The sequence below is a fragment of the Chamaea fasciata genome, unplaced genomic scaffold (genome assembly GCF_029207755.1).
Source record: "Chamaea fasciata isolate MVZ Bird 193981 ecotype frontalis unplaced genomic scaffold, bChaFas1.0.hap1 SCAF_3, whole genome shotgun sequence".
Taxonomy (NCBI): domain Eukaryota; kingdom Metazoa; phylum Chordata; class Aves; order Passeriformes; family Sylviidae; genus Chamaea; species Chamaea fasciata.
Window position 1 is genome coordinate 60,844,632 of NW_027094088.1, and position 25,780 is coordinate 60,870,411.

The following is a 25,780-nucleotide window of genomic DNA, read 5'->3' on the forward strand; positions in this document are numbered from 1 at the left end:
TTTGGTTTTCTAGATGACTTACCGTTAATATCTTACTTAAAAACCACACTTCGAAAAGGCTCCGTAACCACTTGGTTTTTGCAGATGACCACTCCAGGGTGATTTTGCAACCTGTTGAAGATGATCCATCTTCAGATTACATTAATGCCAACTACATAGATGTGAGTGGAATGTACAGCTTTCTCCCTCTCAATTTGCCAGCTTCTCTATGTGAAATTATTGCATGTTATGCTACAAAATTATTGAAAATTTTCTTTTATTAAGAACAAATGTACACTTTCCTTGTTCTACGTCCTAGTACTCACTGACATTGTTGTGCTTTCTTTCACATCTGACTTTGGTTTGGGCTGTAGATTTGGCTGTACAGGGATGTAAGTACCACTATATGTGAATAACAGCATCCTATTGTAAATATTTAATATAGATATTGTTATTAATTGCTTTCCTCTTCTATTTTTATCAGTTGATAATTATGCATGCCTCATCTAATTTATCTCATCTGTTCCTTTAAAAAATTTCTTTTTTGTGTGAATATTTTTTGTACCTGTTTTGAAAAGATAATTTAGCCTTTTAGCTTAGCTCTGAATATTATTGGATGTTAGGTAACTCAGGTGAGCCTATCTATTGAAGAGCATTTGCTGTTCCCATTTTTTAGTGGTGATTTTGGCCACTGGCTTTTCTTTTCCCCTTCCCCCCTATATATAAGGAGCTAGATAGTATGCTGTGCTGTAGTTGGCTGAAAATATACCTGTGTAGTAGTCGTAATATATGTTTGGCAAAAAAAGGAGGGAAAATGACATTTGTAGGTTGGGATTTTTTTGTTAGTTTGTTTTTAGCAATGTTTTAGACAAGCAATATTTAGCTGGCATTTGCTTTTGGGTATTACAAAGTATATACACAAACACTTATATATATATATTTTAACACAGAATTTTCCAATTTTCCTCACTTCTGCAAAAAATCTCTAAAATTTGAAATTCCATACTTTAATCAGAATACAAATTAGTTTATAAATTTTATTAACTGATCCAAATTTTGCCAGGCAATTTGACTGACAAAATATGACTTTTCTCTAATTAACACCTTAGGAATAAACAAGTTGTTGTATTTCAATTATTTCCAAAGCTGTTTGAAAGGTAGTGGAATAGCTATGATAAAAGTTTTTGAAATACATGGTTTTGATTACTTTTCTTTATAATTGCACCTTAGTAGTTTTTCCTGACCACTTTTAGTTGATAAGTTATTTAAGACCCTTTTGACTCTCCAGAATATAAAGATTTAGCTCCAGATATATTTTTGTATTTTTATTTGGATATTTTAACATGGCAGTCTTTGTGAAATGATAGGCCTGTAATATTTTGCCTGGGGCCTTAAACAAGAAAATTCTCACAGATTTTTAATAATTCCCTAAGGATATTATTTTCTTATTTATGAGTCAATTGAATTAGAAGCAGACAGGAAAGCTGCAAGTTAAAACTGGCATTTTACAATTCTTAAGTGACACTTTTATCTTGTTCTCGAAAGCCATTACTGGGTGTAAACCCATGTTGCAAGGGTTCCACTTTGGTAACTTTAAGCTGTGGCTTGATATTAAGGACTTCAGGAGAAATTCTTTCATCATTTGATGCAGTTTTGGTCTCCTGTAAAGCTGGTTTTCATCTCTTATTCAAAACTTCTTTTAGAAGCTCCAGAGGAAGGTGCTCTCACTCTAGACAGGCTAATGAAACAGTCTGTGGAAAAGAATATAAATTCCTTGGGTGCACTGAAATCCTTTGCTTTAGTAGCATCTTGTGAAAATCAAGAATCCAAGGGCTTGTACTCCCCTGTAATGCAATACTTCCAGCAAGTGGCCTAATAATACTTAACCTAGAGAATAATTGGAGTTTTTAACATTTCCACATTGTGAAATTCAGTATTGTGTTCTCACCAGCAACACTAAACTTTCCTTCCTCTCTGTAGCTAAATTGCTAGCTCTGGTCAAAATATACTCTGAATTATTTCCTCAAGAGCAGTAGCTCTTTGTTTTGTAGTTCTTATGTGGACAATTAGTTCTGTATAGTGCTGCTAGCATTGGCATAGATCCAGCTGTCGGGAAAGGCTTAGTTGTGCTGGGTTATCTATTTACCTATATATATATATATATGTGTGTGTGTGTGTGTAAGACTGTGTATATACTTGTGTGTATCGTGCCCACTGTAATTGATGCACACTTTGTGCAGCTGAGCAGATTTCACTGCGGTAGGACCTTGATTCTGTGCACACACCAATGTGTCTGTCCCCATTAGTTTGGGCTGGGGCACATAACTCTGTGCCTTACAGTGATTCTCTGTTTAGAAGAAGACAAAAGGTGTGTATTTTTTCATACTGGCTAAGTTGGGAACACAGATCAGCTGTGAGATAATATGGTGGCAGGGAATTTTTAATAAATTTTAAATAAAAGCCCCAATCTATAGAGCTAGAAGAGGGAATATCAATAGAGGACTGATTTTTAGGTGCAAGGGACCAATCTAGAGTACTCCTTCCTGGTACACTACAATGTCTGTTCAAGTCAGATGTTCTTATTTTCATTTTATCTGTTGTCATTCAAACCTTTTCAATATTAACTGGTTTTTTAGGTTTTGAGCTTCATGCTGCTCTTAAATATTGGTCTGTTCTGAAAATGTTGTCTAGATATAAGGATTCTGTAATATCCTTATGATTTTATTTTCCACTCTCTGTTAGTAGTATGGTACTCAAACCAACTTATATTGCTGTTTTAGGGATATCAGAGACCAAGTCACTACATTGCAACACAAGGTAAGGATCTGCCAGCTTTAATCAAATCAAACAATTGTTCTCTGTAGCGTTCCACAGTGTTTTGGTAAAAAAGGAGTAGATGAAAATAAAGCATACCCAGTATTGTGAGTTGTCATCTTGTGTTATGGTAAATTAATGTAGTATGTTCGGGTGGAATGTGAATAAATTCAAAAAGTGCACTAATTTATCATGTTAATTAGCTATTGAGCAAATCTGTCAGTGATAAATTCAGCTGATAAAGTCAGAACCTACTACCATGATTTCCAATTATGAAGATGAATAGAGAAAAGAGACATGGATGGAGAAGAGAACAGTTTCAACCTGCCTTGAGGCATTTTTCTTTTCATATTACAATGTTTTATTTTACTGTCTACAACTTAGTCCAGAGTACAGTGAAGATAGTAATGATAAATTAAACTCTTTCAGAAAATCTGGGTAAAGTTAGGCCAGGGGACAAAGACTCTTTGTACAAAGGAGTGAGGCAAATCTTTATCATATAACAACACCCTACTAATAAAAAGAGGTACTAGAGAAAAAAAAAAAATCTATTTTTCAGTTTGTGTTTCTGATAAAACTCACAATGAGGAAAACCAAATAGATTAGTCTAAGACTGCACTGAAATATCAGAGGCTATGATTTAAAGTAAAAATAATTAGGTGTGCCGTTATTTGATCTGTCAGCATAATCAGATAGCTGTCTGGAAATATCCTGTTGTTTGTCCCTCAGCTGATGGTAGGTACACACAGGAAAGTCAAAGTAAAGAATTATTTTAAACCAGGATGCTCAGAGTTCTGTCCACATTTGTTTTTCATTTTTGTGTAAGTGCTGCCTAAATAGGTCTCTATACAGCATTAAGTCTACATTTGTATTTTATTTCTGTTTTTACTATGCAAACCATTGCGCATAATAGTGTGTAAAGGAGAGAAAAATTTATTCCTGCTTTCATGTGCAGCCTTTGATCTAGCGTATGAAAGAATGTGTTTGAGTCTTCAAATGCGGCACTTAGGGTTAGTGGTGTGCTCAGCAGTGTTAGGTTTACAGTTGGACTTGATAATGCTGAAGACCTTTTCTAGATAATTCTGTGATTCTATGTCTGTTATACACAGTAATATTTACAGTACTGCAGGATGGTGGTAAGGGAGCTGTTTTGGAGATTGTTGTGACAGGGTAAATGCCTCTGTCACTCAACTGAACATGTCTCTGCAGCAGAGCAGGAGGCAAAGCTTAAACATGTGCCTCACAGAAAAGTACTTAAGTTAGTTTAAATACACTTCAGTGGGAAGTTTCTGGCTTAGTGCCTATTTGTGCATCCATGCTTCTCAGGAACAGGATAGTAAGTGCCCAGTATCTGTACCAGCACCCTGCTGCCTGATACTTCACTCTGGCATGGGCATCTCCTTGGTGAGCACCTGAAGAAACTCATTCTCAACACATCGTATTTAACAAATGTAAAACAAAACTGGAACTATAGATGCAGTCACATGTTGCTGTGTCCTTGTAGTTCTCAAGCAGCTTCTGTCATATTGCTACATGAAGTACCTGCCATTATTTTCTTTCAAGTGGTAATTCAGTTAAACTGAGAATATCCAGCATTGGTTAGAAGTAACAGTATAATCTGGAAACTGGCAAAATGGCATGATGATGTGGTTTCACCAAGCTTTCTTCTCTGAGCAAATGTGCTCACATGCATCAGCTCACAAACACACTGGATGTTATTCTTAGCATGCACTTTGACTGTTTTTTTGCAGAATATTATCTGGAATTTTTTCTTACAGGTCCAGTTCATGAGACTGTGTATGACTTTTGGAGGATGATATGGCAGGAGCAGTCAGCTTGTGTTGTTATGGTCACAAATTTAGTGGAAGTTGGAAGAGTAAGTTTTTGGGTTTGTTTTTCTTTTAATGCTGCAAGCTTAAAGAAAAAAAAAACCTGCTGACAAGACATACTATGGGTAAAATGTAGAAGGGTCTTATGAAGGGCAGCCCTGCATCATGAGGGGGCAAGGGGAAGGAGCCCAGGCAATGTTGCAGTTATGGTATTGTATAAAAGCAACTTCTGAAAACTGATGCTGTATTGCTTTCATGTGTAGTGGAAAATTGTCTTAATCCAAAATTCATATTTCAGCAGAATAGATTTGTATAGTGTCACTCAAATGAGAAGAGTAGTGGAGGAAATGTGCTTATATATCAGTGGCTGGAAATCAGGAAATTATTTACAGTTTAGCTGTAACACATACCTCAGGGAAGTCTATAAAGTATCTGGGATTACTTGCAACAGTTTGATTATGGAAATGAAATGCGTCACAGTTTAGCATAAGTGGAAATATATTCCATAGCTCAGCACTAAAGAAAATACAAATGCTCATTTAGAAGTGAATTTGGCACCTAAGTTCAGCTGTGTAAAGCAGTGGAAATTCCTTGTAGCTAGAGCTTAACTTGACATAACAGCCACTAACCATGACAAGCCACATGAATGCATGGTTATTTTGGAAATAAATGCAGTGTAATGCAGTACATGCAGTACTGTATCCTTAAGCTTTTCTTTTCCCTTGGTGTAAAGTCATACCCATTTTTTATTTAGGTCAAGTGTTACAAGTACTGGCCTGACGACACTGAAGTTTATGGGGACTTCAAAGTGACCTGTGTAGAGATGGAGCCCCTTGCGGAATATGTTGTCAGAACCTTCACTCTGGGAAGGGTGAGCTCATTTTGAAAGGGCTTTGCAAAATACTGTTTCCTGGTAGCTAGGAGGATGAAAGAGGCTATGCTGATGTTTCTGTGGAACAACCAAATCCCTCTGACTTGTTAGCTGGTCCACAGTGTAGGCAGCCTTACCTTACCATGGGAGTTATGCATTGCATCAGTGCTACCCAAGCATGCCCCTCTCTGACACTCACCTCTTCTCCACAGCCGCACTTCTGAGCTAAACTCAAGTACCAGATTATGAGTCATGCCTGCTGCTCATCACTACGCACTCTGACTTGACGGCCGCTGAGTCAATCCCAATCAAAGGACAAATTCCGTGACTACTCTATGTGATACAGCTGTGGTCTTATGCCAAACTATTCTTGCCTTGTAGCAGGCCCTTGTCCTAGTTAGCAAAACTTCTGAAAATCAGTGTGAAATGCATCGAAGTCTATTAAAAAAAAAAAAAAAATCTTCAGTGCAGCTAAGCTAGCATACCTAAAACAAAAATTACAAACTTCAAAATTAAAATAACCCAATGACATCTCTAAGCTTCCTATGGATCGTTGCTTTATATACTTGATGAAATGATGCAAACTCCATGTAGAGTCTATTAGTATGTGTGATCATTATTTGAGTCAGATAATGTCTAATCTATGAAATACTTTGAATTTTATAACCTTTTTTTTGCCTTTTACAGAGGGGCTACAACGAAATCCGTGAAGTTAAACAGTTTCATTTCACTGGCTGGCCAGATCATGGAGTTCCTTACAATGCCACAGGCCTGCTGTCCTTTATACGAAGAGTCAAATTATCTAACCCTCCTAGTGCAGGGCCTATTGTTGTCCATTGCAGGTGTGTACAGAAGGTGTAGATTTTTATTTTTCACAACTGTTTATATAGTTATTTACAGCAGTCTTTTCTGAAGTATCTATCATCTTGAAGTACTCTATTTTTGTTCCCTTTTTGAATTGCCTAATTCACACTGCAGTAGGAGTTGGCTGTCTACAGCAATGTTTGTAAATAACCAGATTGTAGTACACTTTTCTTAAATAGAATAGTCTGAAATTTTCTTTTTCCTGCAACAGCTGCGCTAGCTAAATCATGATATTCCAGGCTATCATTTTAGGTAGCCTTCAACAGTTTTGTGTCAGTGTTTGAGAATGAGTGTAGATACATCTGCTTTGATAGCTTGCTGTTGCATATAATGTCTGAACAGATTATTAGTTTAAAGCAAAGTAAACAGGTAGATGAAGAAAGATGGAATGAGGTTAGAGCAACAAATACAGAATGCTTCCCCTGTGCAGATTTTGCAAGGTTATGTTGTTGGGACAGAGACTCTTGACAAATAGAATTTGCTTTCTACAAATGTTTGATTTACTTAAATATTTTAGTCAAATGTTTAATTACGTTTTGTAGATAAAGTTACTCAGCCTTTATAGATTTTAATTATTCACTGTGCAAAAACTGTCCATAGCTTTATGTAAAGCTAAAATAAATCATGAGTGAATCTTCTGGATATTGTTAAATGTGCTGCCTGAATAACCTTGGAACTTGGCTGGTAAAACATACATTTGAGTTTCTTACTGTAGTAGATCACATAAAAATCGTTCTTAGTCTTTTTAAAGAAAAACAAGATCTATGATATTCTGAAGTGCATAAGTTTAGTCATTCTTCAGATTTCAGTTAAACTAACTCCTGTTTTTAATTTAAGTATTGATCTGGTGATAAAAGGAATAAACATTTTTCTTTGTTGGTGTTACTTAGTGGATCAAATGTGATGGAAAAATGTTGTTTTGAAGACTTCAAAAGATTTAAAGGATGTTATGATGAGAAGGAGAGAAGATAAAAATTAGATAGTGGCTGTGATGAAAAACTGAATGATTTTATAAAAATGCTCTCAATAGTGATTATAAAATTTGTAGATGTTTCTCTGGGGCTATTCCTAACAGTATTTATTTACTGATTCTTTTCAGTGCTGGTGCTGGACGGACAGGCTGTTACATAGTGATCGATATCATGTTAGATATGGCAGAAAGAGAAGGCGTTGTGGATATCTACAACTGTGTCAAAGCTCTGCGGTCCCGGCGCATCAACATGGTACAAACTGAGGTACAGTTGTTTGCCTTTGAAGCACCTGATTCTTTTTGAAACATTCTAGGTCAGAATTTCACTGTGACTCTGAAAAGAGCAGGCAGCGGCCCTGTCAAGGGGGTACCTCCACTGGGGCCCACTGCTCAGTGTAAAAGCGCCCAGAAGCAGGGTGGTGCAACAAATCTACCACCTCTTGTAGTCTTCACAGAAACAAGTGCCCACCCAACTTGGTAACAAAAGGAAAGAAAGAAGGATCTTTTCAGGGAAGGCCTTACATTAGATGGGTCTGGGCTGTCTCTCCCCAGCTCTGGTATCAGCAAACCCAGGATCCCAAAGGTGGAATTTCAGCAGGCTGCCACTTGTTTTAGACAATCTCCAATCACTTTGTGTATAAATTGACTGGTGAACTTTGCATTTGTTTCACACTCTCTTTTCAATTCTGTTTTTGTTTGCTTTATTAACCTTGCTGCAAATCTTCTCCATATTTTTACTTTGTCTTTCAACACACCTTCAGCAGTTTCACAATAAAACCATTGCCTTAGGAATGAAGTTCTAACAGATCCCACTCTGCCACCAGAGTACCACTGAGCTTCCAAAGAAATACAGGTTATTGGTTTATATTGGCAGATTACCTGAAGTGGTTTACCACTTCTCTCTCCTGCCCTCCATAAGGACATGTACCTGAGGTGTTATTTCACCTGTGACCACATGGAAATCTCTGCAATTGGCAGCCAAACATGTCAGTGTAATTTGTTGCAGTTTTTATTCCATGCTGCAACCTATGCCAGTTGAACAGATGGTCCTGGTCAACTTTTCCTGCTACAGGACCATTAACCTTTGGGAAGTACATGGGGTGGAGTATTTCAGTGTGACTGCCTTAACCCTCCCAGTTTAAACCACACTTGCATGTGAATTAACACCCCTACTATTATTCCTTTGTCTCCCTTTTGCCTCTAACCTTTCAGAGGTTCATACTTGCACAGCAAAATAAAGCTGTTATTGCATCAAGTTCTTGTGATGGTTATACAGTCAACAGTGAAGCCAATTGCTCCATAGCTGTGTGGGTAAGGCTGTAGAGCCAGAAAATGTTTGTACAGGCACATGTTAAATTTTGTGTTCTTAAGGGCCTCATTGGTATTCACAATAGCTACATGAGGCTGGCACAGTTTTAGACAAGGTTTACATCTATTACTCTCAGGGTGAGTAAATATGATGGGCATTTTGTGTAAAATTGACAGGAGGCCTAACTGAGATAGTAATGCCGTTATCTAGGACTCAGGCTATCTCAGGGCAAGTTAGTAAAACTGGGAAGAAATGGTGCTTCTGTTGGAACACACTGTAATTTATTACTGGCCTAGAGCCAAGTATGAGGCAACTGATGCACTGGCTTGCACATCCATAAGGAGAATGCAGCGTGCCAAATACTTGCTAATCACACTAGTAGTACTTGAAGCAATTTACACTTTCTGCTAACATCAGAAGATTGAAAGCTATTAAAAAAAAATGATAAAGCAAACAAGTCTTTGGCATATGCACAGAAACCCACAAGCACTAAAGAAAACTGAAAATCTCCTCTTAAATAAATTACTATCGCTGGTATGTTAAGTTTTACTGAATTTAAATTGATCCTGAAGAAAGCATCCTTGTTCACTGCACCCCGATATGAAGAAGGCTGTTTGTATTAAAGCATTATTTAATGTATTGATGGACAGTAGTCTGAATGGGTTTAAGAGTGTGCAGTAGGCCTTTTTATCCTAAAAGCAAGAAAGACCTGTTGGTTTTAAATGGTTACAATTTTTGTTTCTTTTCCTAATTTGACAGGAGCAGTACATCTTTATTCACGATGCAATTCTAGAAGCTTGCCTGTGTGGAGAAACTGCCATTCCTGTCTGCGAATTCAAAGCTGCTTATTTTGATATGATTAGAATAGACTCTCAGACAAACTCTTCACACCTGAAAGATGAGTTTCAGGTATTCACAGTTCCTACTAACTCTTGATGTGACAACAATTTTTTTGCCTCTAGATACATTTAATTTATTTTAAGGAGAAGCTTTTTCATATGACTTTTATGGCAATTGGTCCCTAACTTTTTGTCTACAAAATAAAGCACCCATGTTTATGTGCTTTGTAAAATTGTTTTAAATACAGAATATCCTCCTTTTAATAAAATTGCAGTAAATATCTGTCTGAAATAAAGACCAGTGAGTAGGAGCCAGAGAGAGTTTTGGCTTGCATGTGCACATTGAAGGCATAGCTTTTTAAGGTTCCAAAGGATCCTCTTTGTTTTATTCCTTTTGGAAGGGATGGTGTCGTGCGGAATGTGTTCAGTGGTGCATGGAGTGCCTGTAAACCAGCAGCTTAACCCCCCTGGCAAAGCCCCAGAATGTCCAACAAACAGAGAGGAGCTTGCATTTGCTAATGTCTTCTTGCTAATGCCTCGTGTTTTATCATTTTGCAATATTTTACAGTAAAACTTGGGGACTCTCCAGTCCCATGTGTGTCAGTTCAGCATGCTAAAACAAGCGTCCTATTTCCCTTAGACCCTGAATTCTGTGACCCCTCGCCTGCAGGCAGAGGACTGCAGCATCGCCTGCTTGCCAAGGAACCACGACAAGAACCGCTTCATGGATATGCTGCCACCTGACAGATGTCTGCCTTTCCTAATTACTATTGATGGGGAGAGCAGCAACTACATCAATGCTGCTCTTATGGACGTAAGAGACTACCTTCTTTGTCTGCATAGCGTGCCATGGAAAGCTCTGTAACGTGAGAGAGAGCACTTGCTGGTTTAAGAAAGGGTAATTCTGTTACTGCAGTGCCCAGTAAAACATTCCTAATGAAGAACGGTGGAGGGGGGGAAAGGGCAAGAAGCCCCCCCCAGCTTCTGTTTTTTGTTCAGAAGGTTTGTTATCTTAGTCTTTGGCATCCTTGTGGGACCCACTGGGTATCTCACCTTTTCAACAGCATTATATAAAGCTCTAGTGTCCAGACCTCCAAATCTCAAATCTCAGCAGGATCTCAAAAATCTGCTGTTTGTTAGGAAGTAAATGTTATCTATCTTAGCATGAGGTTACTATCACTATTTTATAAAAAAGTCTTTCTGTATTGGGGCAGGAGCAACAGAGGAATAAAAAATGTTTTCTTGGCATGTTTGGGTATAGAGGATAGGATTTGGGGTTTTGTTGTTTATATTTTGAGCTGCAGCTCTTTAAAGCTGAAGTCTAAGTAACAGAAATACTGTCAGGGGAAAAGGTGAATTAATGGGAAAAATGGAGTTGAACCTGCTTATACGTGTTTGATCGATAAAGCAGTTTATGTGCTGCCAGATACCTGCCTGTGCCTCCCATTAGCATTTCCAAAGTTAGACCCCTAAAGCCACTTTTATAGTAAATACTTAAATAAGTGGCCTGATTTCCAGGAGCATCTCCCCTTCCTCAAAAATGAAATGCTGTCAGAAACTGCCATGTCAAGGAGAGATGCTGAAATAAAATGGCAAATAGCAGCAGAAATCAACACTGATTGGTATAGTCATCCTTGAGTTCTGCCTGAGCTAGTGCAGAAAACGAACTGATAGCAAAATGCAGCCCCTAATGTCACAAGTAGCTTATTGTGTCAAAGAATAGGAGTGGCGTGTGTAAGATCAATGTATTAGGGTGTCACGGGGGGTGAACAGATGAATTAGAGCAGTGAACAGAATTCTGGCAGCAAAAATTGTTTAGAATTGCAGTTGAAATTGCATTAAGCACCTGAATAAGACTGATGTGCTCTGAACCAACCAACAGAGCTGCATAGAGGAGTGTGGTTTGGAGTGAAAGGAAGACAACACAGGCTGTGGGGGGGCAGGAGGACTCTGAGTGGGCAGCAGCATGTGTCAGGTAGGGACATGAACCAAGCAATATATTAATGGATCAGCAATCGGCTGAAGTGGCAGTAATAAAAGGAGAAACAGCAGCAGAAAGAAAAGGTATTATATTACAATGAAAGCATATAACAAGATTATAAGTAAAGGGTTAAAATTCTGGGAAACACAAGTTGGGTTTTTTTTGCTTTTTCTCTTCTGGTTCTTTCTTTTAAGATTGATTTATTCAGAGAAGAGGAACTACTCCTGGACAAGAAAAAGGGACTTTTAATAACAAAACAGAAAGAGAAACTTACCATTTATCTTTCCCTTGAGAAACACTAGAAATTATGGGGAAGGGGGGTAGGACGACTTCAGCTAGGACATTAGATTTCTTAAAAGTAGAGGGGAAGAATCAAAATTGGTCGTCCCTGTGTTGTCCCTGGGCAGTTCTAGGAAGTAGGACGTGAGCTGCTGCTACCCCAACATCCTTCCTGCATTAGAAAAGGTAGCAAAAACCTAGATCAAAAAAATCATAAACCTCCTTAATCTCTTGTCAAACAAGTACTGGTGCTAAAGACATTGCCAACAAGTTATTGGAGGGTATGTTGATATATTGCACATAAAGATCTCTTAGATCAATCTTCAAATGAGCAAACTTTCATTGCAAAAGTGGTTTATCTACCCTACCAGGTCTTTCTCCGAGGTTAATTTACTCTTCCATGGATGGTTACAAATTGCCTGCAAAATACTTCTGATATCTCCTCCTTGCTGCTCATAATACATCTGCAGCAGGAAAATAGCCCCTCAGCTGTTAGTTGCGTCTCAGTGTGCAAGACTGGAAATCCCTATTTGCAGTTGTGTGCAACACAGCATACAGAAAATGGAACTTGTGGCCATGGCAGGAAATAGTATTTTGCTGTTTAACTTATGCTTTCTGCTGGAAATGGGTCCCAGTGATCCCAAAAGTCAGTTCTGCGGGTGTCCCTGTGGCTGTGCATTGTGAAACAGAGTTTGGGATTGAGTTTAGTCCCCAGTTTGGTCACAAAACTCATGTAAAACCTACTGTGGAGAGGGTGATCTTCTGAGACCTCTGTACTCCTCTGTGCATCATGGAGTGAAGGTTCCCTGCTTGGCTCCTGGACACAGTGCCTAGAGCAGAATTGCGTGAGCCTCAACTCAACAGAGAACATCTTCAGTGCCTGTAGCATATCTGAGTGTAAAAACAGCTTGTTCTGTAACCAAGCAGAAGGCAGACCTGAGCAAGACTAACCTCTTTGTTCTTATTGGAGATGATAATGTATTTTTAATTTTTATGTCCTCAGTGATATATGAAGTAACTGATGTCACAGCTTTGTTCTGGTTTTATGCTTTGTTCTGTTTCAGTAAAATTTAAGTATTTCATATACCAGTACCAATAAAATTGTTTGCTTTTACAGAGCTACAGGCAGCCAGCAGCTTTTATCGTCACACAACATCCTTTACCAAACACTGTGAAAGATTTCTGGAGATTAGTGTATGACTATGGCTGTACTTCTCTTGTGATGTTAAATGAAGTCGACTTAGCACAGGTTAGTTTGGAGCTCGAGTTTTCCAAGTACTGTCACGTGCTTTAATCACTCTGGATAAACTACATGACGAAAATGTAGAGCAGTGCAGTGACTTTACAATTATTCTCTGCTTTACAATAACTAATCAACATTAGTGCTTAGTAAAGGTTAGGTGAGATGTCTGCAATGGAATAAGGCAATGCTCAGGTTTTAAGTTTCCATTTAATTATGCCTGTTTGGCTCTTGCACAGGGCTGCCCACAATACTGGCCTGAGGAAGGGATATTGCGGTACGGCCCCATCCAAGTGGAATGCATGTCGTGTTCAATGGACTGCGACGTCATAAACCGAATTTTCAGGATATGCAATCTAACAAGAGTAAGGATTATTCTAACACTATGTGACAGAAAAATATGTCTTTTTTTCATGCCATCTAGGCTCTTGTGCTTTTAATTTTGAATAATAGTAAAATACTGACGTTCGTTAGACATTACCCATAAAAGTGTCAGTCAAGCATCAGTATGTAATACTGATTTCTAGTACTTTTCTACAGCTGCAGTACTTTTCCACACCACTTTTCTACACTAAGCAGAGAGAGCTTTAAGGTGAATGAATGTTCTTCTGAAGCATACTCCCTGATGTGTGAGAAGTATTCTGTATTCTGTTTGTTTGGGGTACAGTAAAAGAAATATCCTTGTAATGAACATGTACTGACAGGCATTTAGTTCTCATAGTTTTGGTAAGTTGTTTTCTGTGGTGAATCATGAACAGAAACACTGAGGCTGGTTATACAACTAACACCTTCTCAGCCTAAGATGTGGAAACCACAACAGGAAAGGGAGACTGTGGCACCCTTGCAAAGCAGAGTGTGATAAAACTCTGAAAATTCCTCTGTCTCTAATGGGTTCTGCCACCACTGTGCCTCAACCTACAGTTATCGTCTTTTTCTCAACTTCAGTAGCAGCGCCAGTCTTGCATTCTTGTCAGGTCTTTCATACCTTAGACCATCTTATCTTTTTGCTGTCCTATAGTGTTCGACACTCTCACAGCATCTTCTTAAACCCTCCTTGCCATACAGTGTTTCCTCTTGAGCTCACCTCTTTGAATTGCTTATTTGTGTTGCCTCGAGAATTACAACTGCTTGTGCCACCAGTCTATGTGCAATTACCCAGCAATCACTATTTTACTTACCACGATTGCTTTTTGCCTTCCATCCAATACTGAACTTATCACAATTGCTAGTGTATCTCGAGTGTATGTTTAACTCTCATTATTCTCGAATGATAATTCTGGGAAAAATTAATTACTGTGTACACAAAGGTCTTTCATGTATTTTATTTTATGTGTGTTTTCTTTTATTTTGGTCACATTTTCATTTTTCAGAGTGCAAAGATCAGTTTTCATGTGGCTAGTATTTTACTCAATTTTTTTTTTTTTCGCTTATATTCAGAATTACCAAAAGCATTTTCAACTCTTCTTGGAAACTACAGGAAAGTAAGGTGTGGGTACACTGGCAAATGTTACACCACAGCGCTTTTTTTTTTGTATTTTGAGACTTCCTCTTTTTTCTTTTTCTTATTTTATTTTTTTCCATTTCTTCCTTTTTGATGATGCTTTGATTTTCTATTCCTCTGTTTCTCTTTGTCTCCTCTGCCCTTTTGCTCATAAGCCTTGCTCTTAAAAATCTCTCTCCTCTGTTCTTACTTTTCTAAAATCTACATTCCTGCTTGTCATCTTCAGCTTCAAGAAACTAGATAGACTATTTATTCTTCCTGTTATTGAGGCCTTTCTTGTGACAGTCTAATTCTATTCAAAGCTCTCCCTGTATCACATTTAGCATGTGGAAGGCTCAGAGACTGGCAGCAAGGTTGTCATGATTATCATAGTCTGGCACAAAGGGAAGACTTCAAGGACAGTAGTCACGTTTGTGCACCAGTGTTACTTGTTGTTCATATATAATGGGGTCAATTCATGTGTAGGAGCCAAATGTATCTCTCTCTCTTTCTGCAAGTCGAAGAATTTAATAGTGGTGTTTTAAATTGATTTGTGGTGTTAAGCAACCTTGGCACATGCAATCTATGGAATCTAGAGAATTTGTTGATCTAGAATTCAGGATAGGTTACATGTGTGATTGATAAACTGTGATGTTGTCTTCAATGTAGTTCCCTTTTTCACTTTTTCTAACATCTTCCTTGAGCTGAAGTGGTAGAAATTACTGAAGGCCCTACCATGCAATGTACACACATTAGAATCTGTCTATAATATAAACACCTAGGTTTCACATTAGTTTTATATATTGGTTTTCTAAACCAAAACATAAAAGTGCCATTTTGATCTTTTGATCTAAAGCTCTTTGATTTCCCTCAGCCACAAGAGGGCTATCTGATGGTGCAGCAATTCCAGTATTTGGGATGGGCTTCTCACAGAGATGTACCAGCTTCCAAGAGATCCTTCTTGAAGTTAATTCTCCAGGTTGAAAAATGGCAAGAGGAATGTGAAGAAGGGGAGGGACGGACCATCATCCATTGCCTGTGAGTAACTTGGAGAAAATAAATTGCTGCTCTTCAAATAAATTCTTATAAATTAATTATTGGCTTTAATTTAAGCAGTATTCTTATGGATACCTCCTTTTACACCTGCGCCTGTTACTTTTCTAATGAAAAAAAAAAAAAACCAACAAAAGCATCACTGCCTACCACTGTAGTTTGGCTTTTGTTCAGCTTTAGGATTTTTCTGTGTCAGGTCAAGGAATGAGTATTTTGAATGTGATACTAGAGTGATACTGGATATACTGTCATCTTCTGTACATAATAAAATGTTTTTCAGGTGCAAGACATATACAGATCTGTTTCTTCTGTCTGGTTTCAGTAAAGAAGTCTTTTATACTGAGGGCTAAATAGAGGGGTTTTGTGTCTCTTTTGCACAGTGTGCTACATTTTTTCCTGAAAGGAAGGCCTATTTTGAGGGATTTAAACTGGAAACTGTGGATATATAAAATCTGAAAAAAGTTCTATTGCAGTACACGATATTAAAACTGTTGTTGGTAAATGACCACTGGCTGCTTACCTGATACTTAAATGGGAGCTGGTTTGAGAGTTTTGAAAAGATGGCATCTTCTTCTCCCTAAGCGGAGAATAATCAATCTGTCTCCTACCTTATCTAAATATAATGTTTAAACTTAGAAATTGAATTATGTGTTTCTCCTTACTCTGAAAAAAGACCTTTATTTAAATGTTCAGAATTAACTAGTGACCTGTTTCTGCCTACACCACCTCAAAATTAATAAGAAGAAAAACCTACCCTAATTTCTTTGAAATTAAGATTAAAATAGTTCAGCAATGTCCCCAAAGGTGGACAAGTTATTAAATTAGTGATGCCTTAGCATGTCTGGTTGAATAATCCTCATATCATAAGTTAATTTGAGTGTCTTCCAGAAGTAAGTGGAAAAAGTACTTGTCATTGAACTTGTTTTTTATTATTTCTAATGTCCTACTTGCCATTGAACCTTGGGTGGGTTTTTTTAATTATTTCTAATGCATATTGTAATATGTAATTTAGACTTATAGCATGGTTGGGCAGCATGGTGGGCTGTAAGGGCAGAATTCAAAAGCAGTAATTGAGAGGAAGGTCAGAAAAACCAAATGTCTCAGACTAAACCCACTGAAGCTGCAAAGAGATTACTAAAGTCTGATCTCCCACTGGGACTCAGGAATCACTTGTGCTTACAGAGTAAAAGAACAGAAATGTGTTTTGGATGCTGTCTTAGGCCACAGTGGCAAGTAACTCTCTCTTTCCCTTGTGCACAGAAATGGCGGTGGCCGGAGCGGGATGTTCTGTGCCATTGGCATTGTGGTTGAGATGGTGAAAAGGCAGAATGTGGTGGATGTTTTCCACGCTGTGAAGACCTTGAGGAACAGTAAGCCCAACATGGTAGAAACTCCGGTAAGCACCAGCCCTGCAGAGCTGCTGCAACAAACAGCCAGGGAGTCAGAGGCTGCCTCATTGTGTTAGCTGCATTTTCAGTCCTGTGCCCACAAAACAGTGCAAACCTACTGTTCTACTGCCAGAAGAAAAATGAACAGATACTGAGTGTAAACACAAGTCAGCATCATGAGAGGACAGGCTTAGCATTTTACACTACTTTTCTTATAGTGGTTGCATGTTTTCCACAGAAAGCATTCTTAGTCAACAGAATGAGCTTTAGTCTCCCAAAATAAACCGGTCCGTTTGAAAGGAAGTTGCAGGAGGCTGCACTCACACAAGACATCTTGAAATTTTACAGAGCAGGGCATTTCTCCTTGGAAGGAATAAGCTGTGAAGTACAGATCCCTAGCTGGATCTCTGAGTATTTTGCTCCTTAAAAACTGCTGCTTTGAAAGTTGTATTGAATAGTGACAATCTTTGTTACTCAGATTTGTAGTAGTCAAAATGATACCTCATACCTTGATACCTTGATTTTAAAATCAAACATTTGCATCTAGTATGTTGTAAATGAATATATAAAATCATATAGGTTGAAAGAGACACTTAAGATCATTGAATCCAACAGTTAAATAATAAACAATATAAACAATAATCTAATATAAACAATATGAGCCTGAATTAGCAAAACTGCAAGACTGTATGTACATTGCCAGAACTCAAAATAACCTTGAATCTTTTGGTTAATCTTTATGCATGCAGTATGAGTGCCTATCCATTTGAACGTTTGCCTCTGTCACAAAAACTGAACATTAAGGACTGAAAGGTGTTTAAAAAATTCTCCCACATGGATATTTTTCCATTTTGTAGGTGAATGAAAGCAGGTTATTTAGTGTTTGGGAGTTCCTGCCATTTGAGTCTCACACTGCCAGCTGCCAGTGTCACTTTTCAGCCAGATGGCTGCCTACAGCATAAAAATCAGGGATGCCAATTGAAATTAAAAACATGTTTTAGTTTACGCATAGTGGAAATTGCTTCTGACCCTGTGAGTTTGCATATTGTGCAAAATGGCTGTAGCTGCCTCTTCCCATATTCCCCTTTTTTCACGTGTCAGTGTTTACTTAATATCAAATAGCTTCTGCGGCATGATTCTCTTAATCACAGTGAATCACTTCCATCCCTTGTCACCACATAAATTAAGAAGATGGTTAATATGTTAACAAATAGAACATCCTGTGGCAGCAGTGAGACTGGGCTAGGTATTGCTGCTTTCGCTGTAAATGCTTTGCATTCTCCTGTGCCATAGACATCTGAGACACAACATATTGAATTGCTGCCTGGATTTCAGTTCACTGCTGTCAAGAAAACAGGTCAGATCACATGGAAAATTGTGTCTCTGTAAAGGGAGGCCAAAGATAGATTGTGCTTGTTTCTGATAAATGCTCTGCAAAATTATATTGCATTTCAAAATAGTCCTGAATTCCACTGTAGCTTTACACTGAAGTTGCTACATTTGTTTAGTTATGTATTTGTGTTGTGTGGATTTTTATTCAGAACTCTTGAACAGCAGATACTGTTGAGTTGTTAGTTAGAAAACAAACGAGGAAAACCACTGTATAGCAGGGTCATGTGCCCTACATTCAGCAACAGGATCAGATAACAACGAGCAGTGCAATAAAGCCTTTAAGATATCCCCACAACTTCCTGTTAATGCATCACGCTGTCTTCCTGTGCAAACAAAAATAAATCACAAGGGCAGATTTCATTTTTCAAGTCGTGAGAACAATAGACATCAAATTAATTTCCTTGGTTTTATTTCTTCTTCCCCTTCCCCTCTCCTCTCTCTTTCCTCCTCCCTGTCTCCCAGTATCAATTCTCAACAGCAGCATTGTTGAGGAGAAATGACCACAATGAGGTTTTGAGCCTTAACTTCCTTATTAAATATGCATCTGATCTTTTGGATGCCACATTAACGGGACTGTACCAATGGGCTCCGGACATGGAGCTGCTCGGGGTCCTGCACCAGTTACTGCTCAATGCCAGCTAACTCAAACAGAAGTGATGTATCAGAGTTGAGGTGCTTTCACTGCAAGAATGCTCTGACTGAGAGGAGAGCTTTTCATGTTTGATAAACCAATTCAGAAGCTGAAAAAAATCAGAGAAGCACATCATTACTTTCCATGGTCAGGGTCCTTTTCCCCTTCATTGGTTAGGATGAGTTTTTTAATCAAAGCTGGTGATATACTTTGTTTAATAGGGGAGGAAGATAGAAAATCCAGCCTTGTCTGGTTTGCTAGTTAGCAAAGAATGTTCTTGGTTATGGATATTACTGCTAAGATTTTAGATTTTAATGTATCTTCTGTTTCTGTTCCCCCTTAAAGGAGCAATATCGTTTCTGCTATGATGTTGCGCTGGAGTACCTGGAGTCCTCTTAGTCGGAAAGGATGTGACAAAGTTCACCAAATATATGAATCTCAATAAGCTGTTTTGACAACAGTTCTTGATCCTGTGAAGAAAGATTTTAGGGGAAGAGGGGGGTGGGAGGGATTTTAAATTTTAAATGCAAAGTATTTTTCTTATGAAGTTGTGTATCTTAATAAAAGAACTCAATCTGTTTCTATGCTTGTATACAGTATCAACATTTAGTGCCACATAAATACTATTTAATGAAAACCTGAGTCAGAAGAGATTTGAGCAAATTAGGACCTTCTCGTGTGTGTATATGCAGCCGTCTCTCAGATGCAGTAGAGCGACCATCTGTTGCATGTATCAATATTTCCTAGATGGTATTATTTTTTTTTCTTTTGATACATTGTTAAAGTACAATAACAGTGCAGATTGATAGTAAGGTTCATTCTTTATACGTTTCAAGTGTTGCATATATATATATTATATAGGAAAAGAAAAACTGGCTTATTTTGTTTTAATGTGCAATGATGGCTGGATCACATAAAGATCTTTATAAAGAAACTTAAACATAAGCCAAAGACTCAAGTGTAAATATGTCTATATGGAGAAAGCACATGTATTTATTGTTTACTTGCATTCCTTTTTTGATGGCTGAAAAAAAGAAGAATCATTTTTCTTGAAGAAAGCTTTTTTTGCTGAAATCAAGTGTAAACAATTTTTGTAGTTTATTTTTTGTATGTTTTAGTGTAAGTAGAAGACATACTTTTTATGCATAGACCAAGAAACATTGGTATAGTGGTTTTGTTGTGTACATGCTTGTGATTCAAATTCATGTAAACAACTTGATTATAGAAGGTCTCTAAGTACAGGACCAAAATCTAAACATTTTCCTGAAAATGTATAGTTTTTCACAGTTGTATTAGTTAGGTACTGATGAAAAAAAATAACAATGTAAGGAAGTGCACACTTCAAAATGGCCTTGCCTATGACTTGCACAATATTGGAAGAAATTTTTAAGATCCATTAAAACTGTACAGGAACCAATTGTTTAAAAACCATTGAAGCACAGATCAACAGAACTGTGACACAAATAGATGGGTCTGCATATGCCCTTCAGGGTAAAAAAGTATTTGTTTAGCAAATTGTAAAATTAAGCAATGTTTAATTTGATGTTTACAAACATGTAAGCTTTGCTTCCAAGAAAGCAAAATTTGAATAAACCAATGCCAGATTCTGATAATAGTTGTGGTGTACAAAATATTACTTTGCTTTTACTTAGCTTGCAGCCATTTCTTCGCAATGTTCCCTATGTTACCAGCTAAAATCAGTCCAGTCTCCTCTTGGTCATTTTTAGAACAGACAGTAAAATGCTTTTAAATATTCTGTAAAGTAAGAGCGAACTAAATTTTTATTTCAAGATTCTTTTATATTTTTTTTTCCTACTTTGATATTCTCTCATTTGCTGTCCCTGTTAAGGAGTCATTCTTGTCTGGAAGACCAATGTATTTGGATAAGGAAGATCTCAATAGGAAATTGTATTCTTTTTCACCCCAGTGTGTCAGGGAGTATGTCATAGGACTCCATGGCATCTGTATGTCCTAAATCTCTTCCTTTATATACATGGAATTATCCATTCAACATTATAAACACCAGAGAAATGTTTAGAGAAACAGTACTTCTCAGGTTTTTTTCAACGCCTCCATCTGTACTGCATAGCTCCACCTCTTTAAACCTAAACCACTTTTTTTTTTTCGTGTGTGTGTTAATTCCCAGTTATGAACAGCAAGGTAAATAAATAAGGTTTGAAACATTCACTGGGTCTGACTTCTCAATACCCAAATTACTCTATTTTTTCTTCTGCCATACTGGAAAGTGGAGTCTAAGTTACATGCTTTGTAACATTCTTAGCTTTCTCTGTGAGGAAATGGCATTCAACTAACTTTGGCAGTCAAAGTGCTGGGTCTGTTACCTAGAGTTGACTGTCTGGTGACCACATTTTGTGGAAACAAAACGCCTGATGCATCCTGCCTGCCAAACGTCTGTCTGGCACTAAATGATTTTGACTGTGGAAAAATCTTCCTCTGTTGTCTAAGAGGATGCTGAGAAGACTAGTCCAGATTAATTTTGTGACAGATGAGATGAGTAACTCTTAGAGTTGTGGGATACAAAAGCCACATTCTGTACTGCCCAGAATGATATTTATGTTTTGGGTGGAGTTTTACCCATGGAGAGCTGCTGTGTTTGAGACAGTGGGGTCCATCCCCATCAGAATATCATGATCCTGGTTAAGACCTTTGAGTCCAGTTTCCCCTGGACATTAAGCATGACTGGTGCAGGTGCCAGTATTAATCCTGGCATTGCAGACAACTAAGCCTGCAAAAGAGTCTTCATTGGGAGCATCCCCCTTGGCTAAAAGAGATTATAACTGCCACTGGTCATTCTGCAGAGGGGAACTCTGCCAGTGTTCAAGTACTCTGAGAGTCTCATAATTTCTGTAACTGTTGCTGACAGTGAACTGTGGTGATCAAAAGGGCTTTTGTAATAGCTCATGATTGAAAAATTTCTGGGAAATTCTTCCTGGCAACATCAGGGAAAAATATGCAGAGGTAATATAGTATGTGAGAAGCAGATGAGAAATATCATTCTTCAGTAATGGTATCTCTTAAGGGTCTCTTTAAGCAAAAGATAATATTAGAATGTGTGGTTTTAGTGTAAAATTCGAAGAGACAGATTGTTTCATTGTGCAGCTCTTTCCCTTCTCTTATCTCACCGAGTGTAAGCAAACACCAGCTTTGTTTTCTGAGGGTACCAGCTCTGTTACCCCAGATAAATGCTTCTCCAGTATCCTTTGCTTACACCCATGCAAGACAGAAGAAAGCAAACTGAGGGGACTGAGACCTGACACAGAGAGGAAACAAGTATTTGACAAAAAGCGTGTGCTGTGGAAGAATAGAAGTATTCCTGACCTTGGACATTGAAGAGGGAAATGTTTCACTCCCTGAGGTGGTGAAAAGCCACTGGCACCAGTATCACGTTGTGCCAGCAGCTCCTAACCTGGAATGGTCCACAGGGTTCAAGACTCCTCAAAATCTTCCAGCTTGCTCTCATCCCTGCTGAAATACTAGCACAGACTCAGTCAAGTGGCTAAAGCCTGCAGAGTGCATTGCTTCTGCTTTCCTCAGCCGCACAAAGCAAAGGCTGGACTCACACACATGGTAAATGCAAAAAGCAAATGGGCATCAAGGCAGAGTGCAAAGAAGCACAAAAGGCTACATCCATGGAGGTATGTGAGATGATTCAAATTTGAAATTAATGAAGTTGAAACTGGTTTAATACCACACAGTGAAAATAACCAAAGGAATGTTCAAGTTCCCGAAACCAGGGTTGCTATGTGTGAGAAATTGTTCTTTACTCTAAAACTGAGAAGTGATGACTCCAGTGTCCTGCTCTGTGTAGTTGTTAGTGGAAGGAATTCTGTGAGTCCCTTGGATGGCTTTGGTTCATCTTCTATAGGCCAGAAATCAAAGAGATAATTTTAGGATGTGTTGAAATTATCTGATTTTTCCCAGAATAACCAAATCTTAGGATCCAACACTGAAGAATAATAAAAGGTGTGAAGCACCTTGGGAGTGTTTAAAGCAGTGTCACTGAGATGGAATAGCTGCTAAACCTCAGCACCCTGTATAGTGAGAGGCTTTCTTTTCTTTTTTCTTTTCGCCTTCTGAATCTGCCTTCCCTGTTCATAGTGATCTAACTCCAGCAGAAGCAGTGTGAGGAGACTCAGATTTTGACCTTTTATCTGGGTCCTGAGAGATCAGACCCCAGCTGGTCGATGAGATCCTAGAATTTACAATTCCTGCTTTCTGGGTAAATGATGTCATTGGGAAACAACTTGGAAAGAGGCTTTACCTTCCTAGAAAACAGTCACTGGCATAGGATTTTGAAGCTTAAAATTTAGTATCTTCAGCATATGCAAGCAGTTACTGGGATTTATTTCATTTGGGAAGTTGCTCAGTTAATACATTTACTTAGTTTATGCTACGTCCTACAGACTACATTAAGAAACAGAATATTTCTTCAAAAAACATGAAAGCCAAAGCTACTGTAGGAGTGTGCTCTTTCAAACCGATTAACAATTTCCAAAATCAAAGGTCTAAAAAAAGCAGACTGGGGAAGCAATGGTAGGCAAGTACTTTGTCATTGAGCCTCAAGTGTGAATTGAAATGTTAAAGTACAAGGAAGGGACAGCCTGAGAAAAAACGTTGCAGAATCATTGCATGGCCAGGCCACCTGGACTGACAAATGACTGTATAAAGGACCTCTTTTAAACTTCACTTTGCTGCAATGTCAGAAGAAACCCTAAGATCTTGAAATAAATGTAAAAGCTTCTTTTATAGTGCTCTGCTCTGTACTGAAAAGAAAACTCATTTTCTGCTGTACTTTCCTGTGTCACGTAGAGGTCTGAATTGAGTAAAGTGATCCTAATCTCACAAAAGAACCTTTGTGGTGATTTATTGCTACTGGTCTTTGTTAAACAGTCAAAGATCTTGTAACCTCTGCAAATCCATGATAGTCAAGGGTATCTGTGAATATTCACCTATGTCATTACTTTCTAGGGTTGAATAATCTGCTGGGATCAGATTGTGTGTATTGAGGATGAGGCTTTCAGAATATGCAGAGGTTTAGTCCCATAAATTTTCCTTCAACTTTGTGCAGAAAAACCTTTGGTAATTTTTTTAACTGGGGGCTCTGTTTGAGCAAACATTGAGATACTGAGAATAGAGAAGTGCTTCTAAATTATTTTAAGCTTCCTGGACATTTTTCCCTTAAGCCTGACTAAAAAGATGATGTGAGATTGTGGTGCTGGTTGACAGGCATAAATGTTATTTTGGCCCACGCTTCTCAGAATTTAATTCTTTCCCTGCTGTTGGGTTTAGAGTCCTAATTTATGCAGAGATTGACATATATGATGACAGGCACAATAGGATGCTTACCTAAAAATAATGTTTATTAACTGTGTCTTGGCCAACAAAGAAGAGATATTTTTGTGCCTTGTTGAGATAGCTTGATTTCAATAGTCTTTTGTAATGCCTTCTAGCTCCCGTCTGGATCAGAAAATAGTCCCTTACTTCACAGATTACATCAAGATAAATTTGAGATCCCCGTACGCTCAGAGATTTTTTTCAAATCCCCTCTAAGTAAAAGAGAAAGAAAAAAGTCCATGTTAAAAAAAAGTCAGCAAAAAAGCCTAACTACTGGACACGGAAGCAAAACCTGATCTTTCTTGCAAGCTTTGGAGTACCCTGGAGCTCTTTGCTCTTTGGTAATGAGCACAGAAATGGCATCTGGCAAAACACACTACCTCCAAACTCTGATAATATCTCAGCATTTTCCTGCCAGGTGCAAACCAGTGTGAACTCTTTCCATTTCTCAATGCAAAACTTTTGTCTTTCTTTTGTGTATTTAATCTTCTAGAATAGTATCTGAAACAACACAGTATTTTGCAGTCTGAAGTGCTGAAGAAAGTGAATGTCTTTTTGCATTCCGATAACAAACATGAAACCAAAAGTTACAGTATCTTTGGGGTTTCTTTCTCAAGATAACCAGAGTGAGTTGGTTTTTTTGTAGTAGATATAAAGGCAAACTAAGTTTCAGAAAGTTTTGGAAGACATTTGTCTTGCTTAAGTCCCAGTAGGTGAAATCATGGTTTGTTTGTGATCAAAGACATTAAACTACTTAATATTTTGTTAGTCTTTCTGACCCACTTGCTGTATGAATGAACAGGCACAATAAATATCCCATCTGGACCCATGGTCTGAACTACCTTCTGCACGGAACCTGGTGCTGTAGCCTTTTTCCTCTCTTTCAGGGAGAAGTTGTTATGAAACTCACTGATAATCCAGACTGACATTGCAAAATTGGCTCTGTGTACTGAAAATGCTTGAAATCCCCTGCTCAAGGGGTGTGTGCATTCATTTTAAACTAGGTGGAAATCATAGGAAGCTGTGACACTGCTGCAACCTTTTGTGTTTCACAAAATCTATCACTGAAGCTTCAGTTGCTGCAGTTTAAACTGTATAAATAGGTTGCCGCTTGGTTTCGTCTCCTGAAATGATCAAGGTTTCCAGCTTACCTTGCAGTTAGAAATACAGCAGCAACTCTCATAGGTCAGACTTTTTCAGGGGTGAGGATAAAATAGGATATAAAAGCACCAGGCACATTATAGGTTCTCCTAATATTTCTCCTCCAGCCAGAAGAGGTAGTTCAGCTAGTGCGACCGTGAGCTGTAATTACAGCTGTGAGAAAATAACTGTGTGGTTTTGTCTGTGGCAAGGGCTTTTAAAAATTTCTTGAAAAAAAAACAGGGAAGAAGTGCAGGCTCTGTTTCTACCAGTGTGCCTTCCTTTCAGGCACTTTGTTTACTTCAAATGATAGGCTTGCTTCACACAGACCCCTTCTAAGATGATACTGCTTTAAGTAGTCAGTAT

At 38.1% G+C, this 25,780-nt stretch overlaps 1 protein-coding gene across 5 annotated transcripts in view; it reads left to right on the forward strand.

The window, feature by feature from the left end:
• PTPRK (protein tyrosine phosphatase receptor type K) overlaps nt 1-21,106 on the forward strand; it is a 381,996-nt gene extending 360,890 nt beyond the window's left edge. For 3 of the 5 annotated variants that reach the window (XM_066179209.1, XM_066179210.1, XM_066179214.1), the window contains exons 18-30: nt 85-161; nt 2,760-2,796; nt 4,572-4,669; nt 5,377-5,493; nt 6,181-6,335; nt 7,457-7,592; nt 9,396-9,545; nt 10,116-10,289; nt 12,853-12,984; nt 13,215-13,340; nt 15,312-15,493; nt 16,769-16,904; nt 19,265-21,106. In XM_066179209.1, the coding sequence (XP_066035306.1) occupies nt 85-161; nt 2,760-2,796; nt 4,572-4,669; nt 5,377-5,493; nt 6,181-6,335; nt 7,457-7,592; nt 9,396-9,545; nt 10,116-10,289; nt 12,853-12,984; nt 13,215-13,340; nt 15,312-15,493; nt 16,769-16,904; nt 19,265-19,318 (1,574 nt within the window). In that variant the 3' untranslated portion in view covers nt 19,319-21,106. The remainder of the gene's footprint in view (nt 1-84; nt 162-2,759; nt 2,797-4,571; nt 4,670-5,376; nt 5,494-6,180; nt 6,336-7,456; nt 7,593-9,395; nt 9,546-10,115; nt 10,290-12,852; nt 12,985-13,214; nt 13,341-15,311; nt 15,494-16,768; nt 16,905-19,264) is intronic. The other 2 variants (XM_066179211.1, XM_066179212.1) reach the window with 1 other exon arrangement.
• The last annotated feature ends 4,674 nt before the right edge of the window (nt 21,107-25,780 follow it).